Genomic DNA, 20395 nt, shown 5'->3' with positions numbered 1-20395 from the left:
TTGTATCCTGCATCTGTAAATCCTTATTAGACGTTCGTTTGTCTTATCCACATCCCAAAAGCCGACTCTGTCAAGTAAATTCACCAAAAGTTGCTGTCTTCGCCTGACTCGCCGTCTTCGCCTGACTCGCCGCAAACAACAACGTATCACCAAGCAGAACTGCCTGAATGTTACGGGCGCCTTCAATCCTAGAGAGCAGTAGTACCGCAGATCGTCACTAGGAGGCGAGGAGGAGCCAAGGAACCGAGATAGTGTGATGTGTAAACGGTCGTCAGAACCAAGCTCGGCTTGGTTAACTGATCCAAGCTCGGACCGAGCTCGGCACGGATCGGTTTAACAAGGGTAGTGGAAATGGGGCTTATGAAGGAGAAACGGAGGCTAATTTCATGGGAGTGCTATCAGATGGGATCGACCCAGCCAACTATTGGCCATCACCCCTTAGTTCTGTTAGATTTTAAAAAAGTCTAAAAATCTTACCTGATGCTAAACCAGTTCCATCATGCCTAAACATAAACCTGTTAAATGTTTTAAAGGCAGGAGTCATCATAATGTTTACACCTAACATAAACATGACAATCCCCAGTATTGCGACATAATAGTAAAATAATTGAGTCGTTTTTGACTTTAAATATAATTTAATTAAATTTCTAGAGATTTGGCTTCTCTAGTGACGATCCCGCCTCCATCAGCAGCAGTACACTCCTTTCAGGTTCCGCTGATCTATCCCACATCATTTCACTCCCTGTGCCTAAGTGGCTGTATAATAAGCTGCTCAGTGAGAGGGGCGGAGGATGTCCTGTGTCATATGTCTGCCCTAAGCTGTGCTCATTACTAATGAGAGCTGCTGGACATGGAGCCAAGCTCCACACCCATACCTCTCAGCACACCTCTCCACTTCTGGCCATCTCTGGCTCCAGAAATAGCAGCGGTGATTTTGTAACGGGTCAGGTCTCCCTGCTGCACTGCAGCACACCCACATGTGCTTTGTGCTGCCGCTAACAGAGCAGAGCAGCCGGGTGCTCCCACGCCATCCATCTGGATGTGGAACTGATCACTTTGGAACAGATGGGTTGGAGTTGCTGTCAGCATTTGGTCAATTCTCCTGAGGTATTACCTGTGGAAAATCCAACACCTGAACTTTCCTCTGCCTCCCCTTGGTTGTTTTGTTCATCAGCTCTAAGGAGGGTTCATCTCAGCGTTAGTCTCTGCCAACGTTGTAGCTCTCAATCAGCGCCTTGTCATTGGAGTGTTAACTGTGGCACAGCAGCGCTCCATTGTTCTGCCTTTAACACACCAAGGGTTCTATACTGAGCAGAATGATGCATTGTGACTCAGACAGCTCTCGGTTTGTGTTGATGGACCATTCCACTGAAGCAAACCTGCTGAATATTCATTCTGGTGTTTTGGAGCAGGGATGCATCCAAAAGTTGTCAGACAGTGACTCTCGAGGGCTGGAGATGTAGACCACCAATTTAAGTAAAGGATTATTTTTGGTATAATTAATATTCTTGTCTGTGTTGATTGTAAAAATGCAGTGATACTTAATGTGTTTAAATATTTTTCTCTTTAACAATGTTTGTTTTGGACTTGGCATAAACTTCTAAGATAGAGGCGTCAGTGATTCCCAAAAATCCATCCCCCATTTCCAGAACGTTGTCTCTTGCCGTTCTAGCACCAATGTATGAATATTAAAGTACCTTGAATGGACCCTCTTACCTTGAATAAATCATTAGTAGTCAGGTTTCTGGGTCCAGCTGCATGATGGATATAATGTATGATATAACAAAAATTTGATCCCTTGTTTTTTAAAACAGATTTGACCTTTGCTGGATGAAGTGGCGGGCCCCTTACCTGAGCCTTACTCCGCCCAGTCTCATACTCTCATAATGTGCCCAGAGGAAGCTGCTCCTGGTGAACCAGGAAATGGGGTGGTGAGGGCTTGGAGAGGTCTGGGCTACTTGTGAAAGCTAAAAAAAATATATATATATACTTAAAGTAACTGAATGCTAAGCTAATAAATCGCTAACCTGAAAAATTGATAGGACATTAAAACTCAACATTCAAACTCCAACTCGCGACGGACTCACAAGACGGAGCTGCTTTTATATCCCACCGCAGCAGAGCTGCTGATGCGTCACTTTCTCCAAGTGACATTACAGAAACCTTTGAACCAATAACAATACTGATTTAATATTCAATGCAATACACCTGTTGAACCATAGGAGGGCGCCACACTGACAGTTTTAGACACAATCGCAGGATTTCAACAAATATGCCGTAAATTGTCAAAATAATCATCAGGATATGTAGACAGCTCTGTGAAACAACCATGTTGGGAGTTTATTAGCAAAAAAAAAAAAAAAGGTGAGTTACCCTTTAATCTGATCTGTAAAGATCTTGAACAGGGCTTGTTACTCGCCTTCTAGTAGTGCCGTTCAGCTCCTTAGGCTCTGCTCCACCTCCCCAGCTGTCCTGCCAAGCTCTCACTCTGTGCCTCGTACACACGGCCACTTCTCAGTAACTTTCCAGTCGTTGCTGCAGGGATCCTTCAGTTAGCGTGCTGCCTGTGAGGCTTCTACACTCCAGGCAGAGTGAGAGGTGTGTAAAAGCTGCTTGCCATTAGTGATAGAATAAATGAGTCACAGATGCGATGTGAGTAATCCAGAGGTACTGTTAGCTTGATGAGCATGCAGCCAGGCCTGACACCTGCTCTCTGGGCCGAGCTAATTTCCTTGGGAGTCTTTATTTAGCTTCCGGATAGAGTTGCTTCAGTCTGACCGGGCTCTGTTCTGTTGCTTTTCTCCAGTGCAGAAATGCAGATGGTGCTGGAGCTAAAAATAATCACCCACACTTTTTGGTGTTATGAAGACTCTTTTATTTGCACAGTTGATTGCACAAGCATGGGGAAAACCTGATATGTTTGGTCATTTCTAAACATTCTAACATTAGTGGATTTCTCTATTCTATGGCCCATGTCCCATTTTGCACAACATAGGTTCTGATCAAATGTTTGTAACATGGTTTGGTCAAAATGCATAATTATCAGTACCAAAGTTAACTAGAACTGGTACTGTGTTCAGTTCTGCACTGGTTCTATAAAACAAATGGGTTTCCCACAACTTGCTAGCTAAGTGTTGAATCACAACATCATCATTAAAGTCTCGTCCAGGAAATAATTCAACAGCTTTTCTGTTTTATTTAGATTTTTTGTGGAGGTTTGGAGATCAGACAATCTAACTAAACAAATCATACAGTTGATCTAAAATGAACCAGCATATATCCTGATGCCTTCAGTCTTATCTAGTAATGATATTTTAAACAACACGCAGTATTTATGTTTGTTTCCCAAACTGAACCAGAGGAAGTCACCTATTTATGCCCTTTCTTCATGAGATCCCACCATGTCTAGGAGGTTCCAAATAAGAAAGAGGATGATTTAGTTTTGATATGTTCAGGCAGGCACATCAATATATACCTTCATATATATGAGTGCTACTTGTCCAATATTTGCAAATAATAAGTTCTATTTATTTAGTTTTTTCTCTAGACGGATAGAATACATTTAAGTTAGGTAGAAACCAAAATCTATGACTTTATATTTGGAATTTTTTTAAATTACTTTGGTAATTTATAGACCCTCCTAATAATTTAAAAGATTAAGAACACATTAAGAACCTGCTTTTTGACGATTTCTTCGAAGTTGTGACATCCGATTAAATTATCTTTGGTTTTGTAAGATATTTTTAGCTATTATTTTGTCCAAATTTTTGCTGGAAATAAATAACATATACATTGTGCGATCAAGAAATAAACTACTTATTGCTACCCACTGCTTTTCTTGGAAATGTTATTTTTTATGAACTTGGAAGGCTTCAACACTACTTTTGTATGCATCCGCTTTCAGAAAATATACACCACACTTTTCAGATGTTTATTTGTAAAAAAAAAAAAAAAAAAAAAAAAGTAAAAATAAGCGTATGCAATAAATTTAGTTTATTGCATAAAATCCTCCAAAATACAAAGAAGATTGTGGTTGCGACATGAAATGTGAGAAGGTAGTGACCATTCTATCCCCTTGTCAGACTTATGCATTAAATTAAATATTTTCATGCCTTGGCAGTCAAAAAGAAGTGTTTGAGTTTTGCTTGTGAGTTCAGGGAAATAAAAATGCAACCGTTTTCCAAAACATGCTCACTTGAAAAATGTAGAGTCTGTTTCTTTTATTTCAACATTCCTCTTACCTCCAAGTTGGTCTTCTCTAAATAGACCTTTGCTGCTGGAAATGAGGCTTATTGGAGAGAAATTCCTGATTGGAAAAGCAAACAGTGAGCCAGAGTAGGCATAAAGGGCTTTAACAAAGTTAGGCTGCTAGAGGGAAAACTATTGGCACGTCTTTGTGCATCTCAGCGCTCACATTACATTCAGTCATTTGTTCTATTTTTATAAGCTAAGTTGAGCAGCTTTTAATAAAACTCAAAGTAGAGTACTCTTTTATTAAGCAAGTCAGTATGTTATTTAGTTTAGTATAGCCTTTGGGAGTGCAGCATTCCTTAATATCCCAGTGAATACCTGAAGCAGACCTGCTCTCCTGCCGTCAGAACATCATAAACAGAGCAAGAGGTAGCTAGTTCTTGGAAAATCTCTACATTTTTACTCATGTCAGAGGGCCACATAAGCACAGGGGATGTGATAAAGACATTAGGTCTTGTAATTCCAGGTAAGATTGAATTTGTCTTCTTATTTTTGCGCTAACACAAGCTATACCTACCCCCCACTCCAGGACATCATCCTATCTGCTTCGAGCTGCTAACTTGAGGAACTGCTGGATAGATTTCTCATTCCATGACCCTAGTAAGCTGTAGGTGTCATGTGGGCTGGTGAGCCATTGTTAGTCAGAGAAAACAATGACCTTGTTCCATTTTTGATGGTCTGACATGGTGTGTGTTACGCACCTTTGGTTTGACATGTTCTTGTTCTTTATTCTAACCTCTAACACAGCAGTCTTCATTTTAGGAGTACATATCTTTTCTGCAGGGAAAACATGCAGTTGATTTCTCTCTGATTGGCAGCTAACATTACAGTGTGTTAATTTATAATGAGGATGTTCTGATTGATCTTGGATCAAACCGGCTTCCTGGTCAAAGTGTTTTCATCTGTAATGGAGTCTGAGTCCAGATAACCTCCTCATCTATGTTGGTTAATGTTAGCAGCAATAGCAGCATTCATTGTGGATTACGTAGCTGATCAATGCACACTTAACATTAGAAGCACATTACCAAACCTTGGTCAAAACCACAGTGGCTACTCTAAAAAGTAGTACCATGTAAATCCATGCATAGGAACCAATACTAAATAATTTACGTCAACAGAAGTGAAATGTTGCAGCAATGATCTGATAATGTTACTTAATCTCATGCCTTGCAGACTCTCGGTCTGCATTGATGAAGATTCTGTCATCTCTGCATGCTGAATACTTAAGTTAAGAGTGTTATCTGACGGCATCAGAGCTTACTTTTTTCAATTTAGCTTACCATTTTTGACAGCCTCCACTAACCTTCTCTCAGACGGTGGTTGGTTGAGGGTTAGAGGAATGGGGGAAAAAGTAAAAAAATAAGATGGTGACGTCACACTGCAAAAAGGGAATTGAAAGCAAGTAAAATTTCTTGAAATTAGTGTATTTTTCCTTGATTTGAGCAGGTGAATAAGACTATTTGCCTATGGAATGAGTATATTTAACCCTAAAATAAGATAATTAGATATCCTGCACCTAAAAATGAGATAAATTATTCCTATTTTTAGTGCAAAAATCTGATTCCTTGCTTTTTGTTCCGTTTTTGCAGTGCCTGTCGTCATATAGTAGAACGGGTCCTCAGTATCGGTTCACAAGGGCCACTGTACTGGAACTTTTAGATGTGTACCTGGTCCAACACGCCTGAATCAAATGGCTGAAACACCTCTTCAGTATGCAGTCAAGGTCTTGATAATGACCTGATTTTTTTGTCTCAGGTGTGTTGAAGCAGAGACACAACTAAACATTGTAGAACACCGGATCTCGAGGAGTGGTGTTGAAATAAAACATTGTAACTTTACTTTATTGTCCTGGGATTGCGGCTTTGTTTGATAAAAATCGAGATGTGACTGAGCTGACATCAAGCAATAGAGAAAGATTTAGAAACAACTGACTGATGCATATTAAAACGTGACTACACTTGGTTTTAAATTGCTTGGTTTAAGATAAGAACATTCCAAGAGATTAAATATCACAATTCATGGAGGTTAAACAGTTCGATGTTGAGTATCAAAATTTTGTATCAATATGGATTCAAATTCTTCCACTGCTGACAATACCTGGAAAATCTTTGTCACCAAACCATGTTAAGACAGAGTGGGAATGAACACGTTTTGAAAGAAAATACAGTGCCCATTTCCTGTTTGGGATAATAATTATCTCTGGAACAGATTTTCAGCAACATAGACTGTAGACAGCAGGCACTATTAAAAGTCTGAAATCCTATTAAAATGTCTTCAGGAAAGATGTTACCATCACACACGCACATCCTTGTTTCTCAATATCAAAGTCGTCAATTTGGTGATAACACGCACGCACGCACGCACGCACGCACGCACGCACGCACGCACGCACGCACGCACGCACGCACGCACGCACGCACACAAAATAACCATAAGAATGTTTAAGGTCATACAAACACACCTCACTATTACATCAATTTGGCCTGCCAACTTTGATGCTAGATTAAAGTTTGAGCTTGTACATGTCGACATGCACAAGTCTGCTTGCCACGCGACACTAGGAAGTTGACCAATGTTCAACTTTGGTAGCTGTCGCTTGTCACTATAGCCATTTATCTGGATCAGCCTTGAGGTGCGCCCTTAAAATTATGATATTCTCTATTCTGTTTCCTTGTCTATAATATAGGATGAACCTGGTTGTATTTTCCCTTTTTAAGGTAGACATAAAAGCAAGATTTCAATCAATTCCATCAAAATCGCTGTTTTTTGAATCGCTGTTGTCGAGTCCTGTTTGTTGGATCTTCACCGTGGTGCTGATGAAAGCCATTCATTGCTGTTGTTTGTCGCTCCCCATGTGTCAAGTTTGATAAACTCTTTGTAAAATATCAGCCACCTGGTTTATGTTTTTTTTTTTTGTTCTAGTTTTTTTTTCCCCATTCCTATTATGAATTGAAAACATTACAAATATTTGAGGTCATTGTGATCAAAGTAAAGGAGATTGCTTTCAGGTACTTTAGGTCTAAACCAGGTGTGTCCAAAGTGCAGCTCGGGGGCTATTTGCTAACCTGACTCTCGCCTGCTGGATTTCATGGCTCCACATATCCATCTGGACTTGCTGCCATTGGGAGGGATTTCAGTACCACATAAAATGGACGAGTCATTCAGGATCGTCGGGCGGGATGTGACGTATCAGAGAAGTCACTGTTTAGATTCAGACAACATTGGCAGCTTGCAGCGAGGAAGCAAGCAATAATATTGATAATGCTATTTCATCAGTGTTGTCCAATCTACCAAATATTCATTCTTTAAAAGAACATCAGAGAACAGCTTTGAAGATTTTTGTTAGTGGAAACGATGTTTTTGCCCTTCTCCCGATTGCTGGTTTGACAAGAGCTTGTAGCACATCAGTAAAGATGACGGATGAGTTGTTTATCCCATCATATGCAAGGTTTTTTGATAAGGCCCCTCTTTCTGAAATACATCTCCACTGGAGCAATCCCAGATGGCTGTGTGGAGCTCTGCAGAACCAAATCCATCTGGCGAGAGTCTGGTTATCCATTTGCGACCCCTGTTCTGATTTTGTGTGATATTTGGCTGACCAGCACTGGAGGCAGGCGCAGATGGAATTTTTTTTATTCTTAGGGCAAAATTATTAAAGACAAGTCTTGCAATTAAATGTTGTGTACAACACAAAACATGTGTCTTTTAATTTCATAGTAAAAAGGACCACATCTATCCAGCAACTTTTATTCAAATGCAAACTTTGGTAAATTAAACACTGGAATTTATTAATTAAAATTGGCTAAATACAGGTAGTCAATTTGTTTTTCAAAGTTTTACAATTGTTTGGTTATGTAATTTTATTTTATTAATGTTTTGGCTCTCAAGTGCTTTTTACTTGACAATTCCGGCCCACAAGCCGAAAAGTTTTGACACCCTGGTCTAAACTGTTCCTTTTTTATCATAATATTTATTTTTTTCTGAGAGGAAATAAAAAGTCAGAACTCAGATTCCTTTCGTACTTCTACTTTTTCCTCTCTCTGCTTATTTTTACTAACTGGATTGGAAATAAACCTTTTAAGTAAAACGTCTGTCTGACTTAAGTTTTGGGTCATGGCTCTCTCAAGATGAGAAATAGTTGCCCTTAACAGACAATTGTAACTTTCTGTAACCTGGGCTTTTTTGAAAAATCCCTTTGTGACAAATCCACAGGGAAAAAAAGATTAGAGCTTAGAGGACTCATACATTTTATAAGAGCTGGCGCTCTGCTCACTGTGGCCACAAGGTGTGATGCAGAAGAGGCCTCCCATGAAACAAGTTTACACGCCTATCGCGCGTGTGCTGGTTCAAGTGCAATGGAATGAAAGGAATGTTCTCATCAATACAGAAATGGTATAATAAAGAAAAAAATGTCTTGTCCTGCTGGATGGCTGGTGGGATAGCAGTCCCAGTGGGACACCAGAGGGCCATGATGGGGAAATGCATTAATAGCTTAGATGGGATCACTTAATGTTTTGCCATTAAAGTTAGCTCTGAGCCGAGTCATTTTCTAGCGGTTAAAACTGATTAGGTTAGATTGGGTTAGGAAGAACTAATGATTAACAACTCCTTCACCCAGAAATGGAAACATAACTAATATGGATAATTTTGAGAGTGACATAAAAAGGTCAGTAAAGCAGCACTACACATCTACAGCGTCTCTCTCTCTCTCTCTCTCTCTCTCTCTCTCTCTCTCTCTCTCTCTCTCTCTCTCTCTCTCTCTCTCTCTCTCCAACTGGATCTGACACAACATCCTTCTGCTCTCTAACCATCTGCCAAGTTAACGGCCAAAGACTTGCTCCCATTGCTTACTATTTTTTATTGACAGTGATACTGAATTGTTTTGGGAAATTGATTTGCTTCTCTCTTCTCTTCAATCTGATGACTGCTCCACCATCAAGAAAAATTTGAAAGGGTTTTCAAACCAGCAATGTGATATTGTTTGTTAAAGCGTTACAGGGTTTCGGTTTCCCCAAGTAAAGCCCGATGACCTGCCAGGCTTGTAATACAGTGGGGGAAACCCCAGAAGTTCTGTCATTAAAGTCACTTTTCTGCCTTTATTTTTATTATGTATAAATGAAAAAGAGCAAGTAGGTTGTACATGGTGTGGAGCCTGTTTTTGCTTGTGTTGTATTCACTGTAGTTCCTCGCCTACATAGTAGACTTTACTGTTGTTGAGAAATAAACACCACTTCGATATATGTATGTAGCAGATAAGGTGGTCAACTCTTCATCCAGAATTGTGCACTTAACACAATTTTCCCTTAACTATAAGCAAGTTTTAAAGATTCTGTTGAAAGATGATATATTTTGACAAAATGAAGGGTTGTTTTAAGAAGCCTCTTCTCCAGTTGTCTGAAAAAAATCTCTGGTTCCTCTGCTAGGATCTGGGCTGCTGTTGTTGTTTTGGACTCACAGACTGCTGCTCGGTCTCGTGCTCTTTTTGCCTGACATGATTTCAAATGTTTGATTTATTTGTTAATGTTGGAGAGCTAGCAAGATTTGAAAGTGGCACCTCCTCTGAGTTCCACCTCCTCCACCTCTCGTCAATGCTCCGTTCAGTTTTTACTGTCCTGCAGCTCTCACAGAGGTCTGATTTTTTTTTTTTTTTATTACTTTTTATGAATACATAATGTATTGGCTACTCTCAGGATGGAAGGACAATTTTAACCTGTATAACAAAAAGTATTTTTTTAGCAGGATTACCAACTATATGTTTGACTTTTACTGTGAGCCCAGCAGCTGCAAAACTTGCAATGTACAGTTTGATGTATTCAAATCAAATTATCGCTTTAGGGTGTCTTGTCTGTATTTGTGGCCTTCATTTAAGATGTTCACCAATTTCAGAGCATTTTCATCACAGCTGGATGATTTTTCCATTCCTTGCTAAACTTACTGGCATCCATGACCTTTTTACTAAGAGCTTTGAAAAGCTCTTGGCATTATTAAAGCCTTGATTACTGCAGTTTCACCTTGAGGTGTTGCTCTCAGCATAGCCTCCGTTCCGCCTCTGCTACTGACTGCTGTCCTGTGCGGCAGGATTTGGATCTACTGGCACGTCCTGCCATTAGACCTGCAGTGAATGGTGTTAGCTCAGGGCACATCTGTTCAGAAAGCTGATCCACAAACAGTGTGCTCTCTTGCATAATGCTCCCTCTGGGCTTCCACTTCAGCTGGCATAAACAAGCCATACAACAATAGTCTTGCAGCAGCTATCAATGAGGAGGCTACAGGCGAAGCAGAAAGAGAGCTCTGCCGTATCAAGCCGACTTGTGTTTTAAGTTCCTCTGAACTGAACTGGCCTCATTTCAGATGTCTCCCCTGTGGCATTCCCTTTTTACTCAACTCCCACTCCTTCTTATAATACCACTCCCACCCTCCCTCCATCAGTGTCCTTTCTTTTCAATAACAGTCTGCTTTCTCCTTGCTGTCAGCTTTTTTAAACTCATGTTCTTGTTTGAGTCTGCGTTTCACTGCTCAGTGAACCTCACGCCTGACCAAGTCACCTTGATGTTCTCGGTTGATATTCTGAACTTAAAAATAATTTAAATGGGCTGCAATCATTTATAATATGGCTACAGATACAATGCAGTGCAATGACTCGTCAAGGTCACAACCGCCAAAAATGAGCAGGAAGAGTTTTACTCCTTTGTATTTTGCCAAACTTCAGTGTTCTGTGCAATATAGTAGACAGCTCTGGTTTAGTGTAGAGTTCAATTTCCTCCTACATATGAGAACATAGCTCTGTGTCAGGACAGTACATTTGATGCCAGTTATTACAACAGACAACAACAGAGCTTGAAGTGTTTGGAATTTCAACAATAACAGCAGTATCATTCAACAATAGAGAATAGGGTTCTCACATTACAGCAATATCTAACTCGATACCGATACTAAGAAAAACACTTGATACTCTAAACAATTTTTGATATCAATGCAGCATTTTTGAAGGCACAGGGTTTTTTTATCTGGTTTGGAGAAAAAGATATGATTAACTATAATTAGACAAAATTATACCTTTCTTTATTAGGTCAAAACCAACAAGTAAGGGAAAATTCAGCTATTGCTAAGATAACATTAAAGGTGTTGATATCCTGTATGGAAATGTGTACATTCGTTTCAGCCGTGCAGTTATTTTATCTTGTTACAATTGCTTATATTTATTGTCCCACTCTGTGCTTTCATTTGGCTGTCAGTTTGCTGTTGATAAAAATACATGTTAATGCTGAGGGATAAAGGATTATTCTAAACTAAAATAAATAGTATTTCAAATTAAACCATTGGGGTGGTGCATGCAAAACCTATTTCTGCTCTGTAAACAAGGATCTGATCCATACAGATATATTCAACAGCAACAATTTCTGGTCGTTTTGCATTCTAATTTCTTTAGTGAACAACTACAGCAGCAAGGTCGGTTACTATGGTGTGTTAAGTTTTCCTGGTCTAATTGTCAACTTCAGTCTGGCTCCACCATAATCTGCTATTGCTAGCCAAATTAGCAGCTGTACAACTAATTAAAAATGTAATGGAGGGAGAGGGGTGCACTGGTTTGTGTCGTTGCTTTACTATTTGTTACCCAACTGAGTCATCAGTGGATGAAAATTTTATTGCGCTGATTTGGACTGCAGTGGAACAGAGCATGGTTTGGACCTGCGCACGTGTGAAGCAAATCTCAATGGGGGAGCTCAGACCAACAGAACACTGTTATTGGGCTGTTTGTGTCTGTGAAGCTAATATTTAAGCCACTGTTAAATGATGTGCTTGTCTGTTTATAACAGCCACCAAGAAAAATCTCTCTACAATTACACTGCTGCGCTGCGCTAAAGGATCCTGTCTATTGCTCAATACGCGATTAATTCGAAAAACTCTGCAAATTATTCTTGCACCTTCCGCAACAGGTTGCTGTCGTAAAAATGGACATGGCTACGACAGACTTCCCTATCTCCTCCACTTATACAGCTGCGATCTAATCCTGTTTACATGAAATAAGCCTGCTCGCGAGCAGGTTTAAGCTGGCGCACATGTTGACAACAAGTCCAGGATGAGTTTCGAAGAACCGAACAATCAAAGATCATGCCAAATCGTCAACAATCAAATCCAGCTAACTGAGTTAGCGACGTACGAAGAAAGGATCCCTGGTGAATATACATGTGAATCTAAGCTCTAATGAGGCCTGGCCAGCAAGTCTATAAAGCTTTTAACTCCACATTACTTGAGACAATTTTAGTTCCTTGATAATTTTGGAGCAAATATGCTTTCTAGTGTTAACACTTAGAAAAATATACATATTATTACAAGCCAATGCTTTAAATTATCATAGGGCTTATTGCAAAAGATAGACCTAGAACTTCTTTTCTAAAGTCAATCATTCTGCTGTGATCAGACACTCTGATCCGATTTCACCTTCACACACACACACACACACACACACACACACACACACACACACACACACACACACACTCCTCCGCAGACGCACACAAACAATGTCACCAATGTTGTGAGAGGAATAAATGACTTCATCCATGAAAACAAGCCCAAAAGCCAAGCAAACCACCTCACTATAACACAGAGGTTGCTCCTAATCATCATAAATGCATGTTATTTAACATGGTATTTATACACACCTTGACTTTTTCTGCTCATAAAATAGCTTTCAGGGAGGATGAGGGGGGATTGATATTAGCCTGGCTAATAGCTCTTGTTGAGGATGATTGTATGATATTTTCATTCTGCTGAGAAAAAGCCATATAAGCGTAGCCTATCTGCACAGACGTTGCAGTCCCTGGTGTTAGGTCTGGATATTCAAGCGTTGGCTTCTTACCACCGAGGAAATGTGGAGAGCACATTGGTGTCTTTGGTCAGATTCCATAATAAAGTCCTCTCGGTTATGAGCTCATATTCAACACAATATTTCTCGGCAATCCTTCGGGGTTTTGGAAAAATCAATGAAAAAAAAAAACTCCCTTTATACGGTTGCGATCGTCCCATCGCGAGTCACTGTGGCAGATAACAATGCAGCGGTGTTTTGTTATTGTCATAATATGCCTGTTGAGGCGATATTCAGGAAGAGAATATTCGGTTCACAGTTTGAATCAAAAGTAAACTATTCAAGCTTTACCGCTCAACTCTTGTAATCTAATGTGGCTGCGGCACATGCGCACCGGTTGTTGTGTGCTTTAATGCGACTTCCTTATGTAGGTCTAGGAAAGTAATGCGTGGAGTTCCATCTAGTGTTCATATATGCAAATTGCAGGCTGCAGTGATAATACGGTACAGATAGTGTCAAATAAGGGACGCTTAAATTTGGCTTAAAGTACGGGATGTTCTGGGACAGTTGGTAACCCTACTGAGAGGACAGAAAAAGAAGTGGTGACAGATATCGTTCCAAACCCATGGGTCACTTTACTGACTCACAAATCATTTTTAATTATCTCTGTTAACTCATTCCCTAACTCTTCTTTGCTACTACTAGCTAGCCAGCTAACAAGAAGGTTACTTATGTCATTGGTACCGTGACTGCATTTATATTGATATTAAATCTTACCGTTTCCTCCTCTGCAATGAGCTGTGAACAAAAGAATTGTTCAGTAACCTAGAGCCACTCACAAGATGAAGAGTTGGTAACACAGTCCAGCACAATGAATCGATTCATTTCCAGTACAGCAACTCACTCACTCCTCCGCTCCTATAACAGTTTGTCGATCCTCTTATCTGAGTCGATATTGAATCCTCTAACAACGCAGTTGTTCCTCCTTGGTGGCATGAAACAAATGATAAACCATTCATGTGATGCTCATATTCCAAAGTAAACATTAAAATGTTTAGCTAGTTCCACTGGCTGTTCCAAGGAAAAATAACTGCAGTGATTTCTTCCTGATTCTGTTGCAATGTCCATATTAATCACATCTTGGTTTTGCCTCAGTAACTGACGTTATTATTTATGTATTTGATAGATGCATCAAAAACATAATTTCCAGACATGAGCATAAAGTTTATGTTTTTGTGTTACATAGTTTTTTTTATTAATGAAGAACAAAACTCAAGGTATTCTCTTTAGAAGCTGTTGATCTGTCAGAAAAAAATATTATTTCCCTGTTTTAAATCAGTGGTTTAGGCATGTGAGTCAATAAGGACAGGGATTGGGTGGTACTCGTCTGACACTCCGGATCACTGACTCAAATGAATCAAAACCCGGATTAGGTTAGTGAGTGATTCACAATAACTTGAGTGAGTAAAATAATCAAATTTCCCATCACTACCGAGGAATACTGTGTTTTATATTACTTTGAGTTCTGTAAATGGGTTGTAATTATTTGCTCAAAATATTGATAGTAAACATTACAGTTTTATTTCCATATTTTACTTTTTTATGGCTAGTTTTATGAAACATACAGATCCTGCTTTATTGCTTAACTATCATAAAAACACAAAATCAGAAAGAAAAAAATCTAATCATAAATAAGCAGATCATTTTCTTTGAATAAAAATCCAAAATGAATCATTAACTCTAAAATCTGATAATTTGCATATTAATATTGATTTTCCCTCCTTCTTTTCTTGTGTTGAAACATTGTTTGGATAGATTTTTACACAGCGTTACAGCTTCATGAACACTTTTCTAAAACACACGAAAGGTTTTTGTCCCATAAGTTTTCTGAAGAAGAATGGCCTCCAGCTTGGAAACAGTCTTCCTCCACCTACTCCCACACCCGGAGAGCGTTGCTGGAGGAAACCACTTATGCTTCTTTATCGCTTCCAAACAGAAGTGAAAACAGACAGCGACTAAGCTGAGCTACTGGAGGCAAGATGGAAGACTTATCAGGCCCATATTTTTTTTGTCCTCTCCATCCATCCTTCCAGACAATTTGAAAAAACATTGCAATCGTTTCACAAACTGTGGATTTCTCTGGTAGAACAACCTTGACGTTCCATACTTCAATAATATTCCCAAAAGCCTGGCTAAATACCGGGTTGGCAACAAGTCAGTATGACAATGTAGTTAAATATGGCTCCAACATTTGTTTTGCCCAAACAAACAAGCTTGATGAACAATACAGTATTTGAAGCTGTTCAATCTTCAGTGTGGAAGTAGCGAACCCTTTGTTTCATTCTTAACCTGCTGTGCCTTATGCTGTTTTGCTAATCCTTTAGTTTTGCCACAGTATGAATGAAGAGTCACCTATGTAGTACGCCCAGGCAGTTGCTAGAAGGTTAAAAGAGAGACTTTTTATCTTAGCTTGCAGTTAATCTCTTTCTTAAAGTTTAAGATATCTTTATAATCAAACTGTTTTAATATTGCTTTTAGCCAAAGTCTTGACTCAGAGAGAAGAGCTGCCTAACTGAGGCTGCTGCAGACAAATTCAGATAAAGGAAGAATTTCTTGAAGGTTGTGCTGATAAAACTGCCTGCAGCCTGCAGAGTAGCCTTTCCTTGTAACTGTTAAAGAATGCTGAAAATGCTTGTACACCTCACTGCTGTTGCAACACTGGCTGGCAAGGGAAGACCAAAGCCTGTACAGGTCTGCATTTGGCTGAGAGGGAGATTCTGCTGTGAGCCTGTCTTAAATCAGTTGTTTGGTGGTCTTGTCAGCAGAGGAGTTTATATTTACTTACCACACAGTGTAGTTTTAGACTCTGTTGTTCTGAAATAAAATACTTGAACATGTTTGGGATCAGGGGCTATGCGTGTCTGCAGTTTGAACTTGGATGATTCCTCTGAAGCTTTTTCAGATTGACATGTGGGAAGATTGGAAATATGCTTAACCCAGATGTTTCCTCAGCAGTCCTGAGCTGTTGTGTGATGTAATGAAGCACATATCACTACTGTTATTAGGAACATTATACTGGAACAAAATAGTTCATCTATTAAAGGGGACATATAATGCTTTTCAGGTCTTTCTTTTCACATGGAAATCATTCAGTTGTGCTCTATATAAAGTGGAACTGTAATGCTTTGGTCTGAATTCCTTAATATTGTTACTCCAAAAAAAAAGTTTGTGAGAGAACGTTAGCTGTTGTTAGCCAGTGGCCGGGGCTAATGTTGATCCTGTCTATCGCAGCTTCCCTAGCGCTGGACCACAGCGAGCTCTCTCGTGAATTTATTAGAGATATTTCAGACTAAACTAGGGATATAGAGGGTGGAGTTGCTCAAACAGTGTGCAGTAAACAAATTGCAGCATAAAGTTATAAAGTTATTTCTGCACCTCTTCAGCAAGAATACTGATATTCAACCAGGAAGAAGTTGTCTTGTCTTGGTCAGTGTTAAGCAACCAATCAGGTGTCAGGGTCTCCCTAATCCCACCCACTAAGTCTGATGGGTAAAGGTGACAGTTTAAATGATTTCATGAGTCTGCTGCCCAATGCCATGAAATAACTAAATACCGTCAAATAATGAAATATATATTCAAATGAATTTATTTAACAAAAAAGACATTTAATTTTTCTGTAATAATTTATAATGCATATTTGATTATTTAATAGCACATTTAAATATTTATTTTTACATTTCATAATCTATTTGTACACTTAATTTTTCAATGGAACATTCAATGGTACATTTATTTTATTCATTTTACATTTCATTATTTCTTGGTATATTTATTTATTTCATGCTATATGTATTTATTTAATATTGTCCCCTTTAACTCTCCATATTAATCAGGGTGTGAACAATACTTTTAAAATCTGGAGGTTCTACTTTTCTCCAGACGTTTCTTATTTAATGTTAACATCTGCTATCTGTAGAGTCATTGAATCACATCCATCTGGCCAGTTCATAGGGCAGGCCCCACCCCATGATATCTGTTCACAGACATCGCCTCCAAACTATTTTGGAGGAGACCCGGCAGAAAACCAGAACCTCATCATAGACTCAAATCTGACCAAAACGCTTAACCACATCCAAAATCCACATCAACATGACAAATGGGGAGATGTAACCGCCAAACAGTGTAACCCTGTGCCTTCATGACTGACTAACTTTGCGCAAAATTAGCAGGTGATAGAAATTAATAGTAACTCAGCTCACACTCAACTCCACAAGTCCAGATTAATAATAGTTCCAAACAGCTTTATGTTTAGTCCTGGCAACTGGAGGCAGATCTTATAGGGTAACTCACCTCCAAATCAACTTTTTTTTGCCAATAAACTGTTAACATGGTTATCCTATAGTGCTGTCTACATATCCTGGTTGTTATTTTGACAAATTAGTGCATATCTGTTAAAGGAGCAATAAGCAATTTCACCGCGTGGCTGTTGAGCGTTGTCTGTAGACCAAAACAAGACGTTTGACAAGCCGACTATATTATTTATATTAATGTCTATAATAACAATATTTAATTTAGTTTCTCTTTGAAGAAGTTCAGCTGGTGAAAACCTTACCTAAAACAGTTCCAAACACTTTCAGATTGACAAACAAAACAGTAAAGTGTGTGATTTGTGTGTTCAGTCCAGGAGATGACACCGATCTTTAACCTGCAGTAGAATCAGACAATAGAAATCAGATGCTGACCTGAGCGTCACGGAACCAGCTGCTGACCGTAAAGTGAGATTAGTAGTCACCCTCTTCGCACACTGGGTTAGAGAAATTGTGAAAGGAAAACTGAAAGGTGAATAGATCTAATCTGGGAGTGGTGCCCTAGCGGTTAGGGAGCCGAGGCCTTTGCATCTGGGAGAGGCCTCACAGGTCGCTGGTGCGAGCCTCACTCAAAGGTCTAGTAGACCCTTGACCTCAGAATGCTCCTCTTGCGCCACTTTGTGTGGCAGCACACTACTCCCTAAGGGATGGATTTAACACCGAGACAAATCTCCTCTCTGTGGGACTACAGAGGGAAATATTTATTGGTTCAAACTTTTGCGTCGTTTTGCTGGGATCAGCTGGTTGTGGTGCAACAGTAGGGAGACTTCCTGTGACTGCCAGCAGAGGGCGATTAAAGGGTTCTCAAATCCTAAGATTGCTCTGCGCTTATTTTTTTAAACAACTTGTAAATGCACAGTGGCGCAGTGGGTAGCACTGTTGCCTTGCAGCAAGAAGGTCCTGGGTTCGAGTACAACCCTGGGTCTTTCTGCATGGAGTTTGCATGTTCTCCCTGTGCGTGCGTGGGTTCTCTCCGAGTACTCCGGCTTCCTACCACAGACCAAAAACATGACTGTTAGGTTAATTGGCTTCTCCAAATTGTCCTTAGGTGTGAGTGTGTACGTGAATGGTTGTTTGTCCTGTTTGTCTCTGTGTTGCCCTGCGACAGACTGGCGACCTGTCCAGGGTGTACTCTGCCTCTCGCCCAGTGAACGCTGGAGATAGGCACCTACAACCCCCGTGACCCCATGAGGGAGAAGCGGTTTGGAAGATGGATGGATGGAACTTGTAAATGCATGCATAGCAGTAGCATGTAATACATAACCATTTTAATTCAGTACAACCCTCAGTTATTGAGAAAACCCTCTTTTGCCTGAAATTTATATTTCACAGTTTAGAATAAGTTCAAATGGAAAAGCTAACATGAATTTATTAGAAGTTGTCATAGAGTATTTTTGTCTCAGAAATTGATTAGACATAAGGGAGCTAAGGGAATATGTCACATGATACCATATAGCCATAAACCAGAATTAATCAAAAATCTCTGCCAAACTATTCTGCAAGCAAAGCTTTATAATGTCATAGACAGGGAAATGTTTTTCTTTTAATTGTGAACAATTTTCAATTCAATTCAATTTTGAACCAGGACAATAACAATGTCCTGGTTCTGGTTTAGTTGGTTTCCCTGAATGTATCTCGCATCAAAAGCTGGAATTTCCCCGCAGTGTCCGACTTAATAAACAGCAGCTCTAACCCAGATAGGACAGCAGGACATGTCCTGTCCCCTGCTGTCTTGTGGTGATGCTTAGCCACACAGAGCTCTGACAAAAAGCACATTTTCACGGGTTTCTAGGCAAGTGTGGATGTCATCCAGGATGTGCAAGTAAAAATAGCTTATATTTGGGTTAAAAGGTGCAGGGAGCTGAGGATGCTGCTACGGAAATCATAGCCACTTTTGCCATCTTGTGGGCATGAAGCTGAAACTGCAGCATTATCAAACACTGCTAAAAAAAAAGCTCAGTCATGTTCAGTTCTCTCTTCTGTCAGGAGCTTTTGCTGCAGATCAGGGCTTGAACATGGTGGTAGTAGTAAGGCTGGTGGATGTTTCTATTGTCGTCCCTCCTCTGTGTGTTTAAGTCCAAGATGAGCACTTTTCAGGAGAATGCAGGCGAATAAACAGGGAGGGAAGCACAGAGGGAGGAGAGAGCCGGACAGAAAGTGAAGCGGCTCGATGAGAGCTTGATGAGGAGAACAGTTACGGTGTGGACGAAGTCAGGATGAGGAGGGGAGCTGCTGAGCTGGAAATCGCCCAGAGATCCAGAGAATGAAGCAGCAGGTCCTATTCGGCTGGCGGGATGCTGCTCACGCTGCTCTTCTACTTTCGAGTCAAAGGTAGGGGAACACGGATGGTTCTTCAAGCTAAGGTTATGATAGCACAGAGCCGTTTAGGGGTAAGGTAGTGAAGAACATCACTGTGTGTCAGATATTAAACTAAAAGTTAGTAGATTTTACAAGATAATGCTGAATGAGTTGACATCAGTCCAGTTTCGGGTCAGAGACCCCTTATTGGAGAGAATGAAGCAGACGGTTCTTCAGCTTAGTTTGGTAAACTTTGCTAACTACGATGCAGCAGCTGCATCCAGATCACATCTCCTCCATGTTCCCCTTGCCTGTAGCACAGATGGGTCCCTTCTGTCAGCCCCTGGATGTTCTGCTTCTCAGATGCTGTTAGTACCAGAGGGGCTGCTTATTGGACTGCTGGCCACACACAACATGTCAAAATATATAGGTGCAGTTATTTAATGCATTTTGAAAAATTACTGGATCACATAACTCCAGACCATAGGGCTTTATGTATTTTTGTTCTTTAAAGACACCTGTTAGATGTCGAAAAATATTCACCTTAAAATGCTGTTAATGCAGAATTTTCTTTGATATATGACTTTCCTGCCATATAATTAAGCCACTGCAGAAATGCTAAACTTGTAAAAGTTGTAATATTATGGGGTGGTCTTTCAGCTTCGATAGT

The 20395-nt window shown here is 39.9% G+C and overlaps 1 protein-coding gene across 4 annotated transcripts in view; it reads left to right on the top strand.

Moving 5' to 3' along the window:
* The window catches only part of prkcz (protein kinase C, zeta), a 229631-nt gene that overhangs the window by 61525 nt on the left and 147711 nt on the right, over positions 1-20395 (top strand). Inside the window, exon 1 of one of the 4 annotated variants that reach the window (XM_036141796.1) lies at positions 19438-19758. The exons of the other annotated variants lie outside the window; for them this stretch is intronic. Coding sequence (XP_035997689.1) covers positions 19722-19758 — 37 coding nt within the window. The 5' untranslated portion in view covers positions 19438-19721. Of the gene's footprint in view, positions 1-19437; positions 19759-20395 lie in introns of those variants that run through there. 4 annotated transcript variants of the gene reach the window in all.

This window comes from Fundulus heteroclitus, chromosome 1 (assembly GCF_011125445.2).
Source record: "Fundulus heteroclitus isolate FHET01 chromosome 1, MU-UCD_Fhet_4.1, whole genome shotgun sequence".
Lineage (NCBI taxonomy): Eukaryota > Metazoa > Chordata > Actinopteri > Cyprinodontiformes > Fundulidae > Fundulus > Fundulus heteroclitus.
The sequence above is the reverse complement of the archived record's forward strand: the minus strand, read 5'-3'. Positions and strand labels throughout refer to the sequence as shown.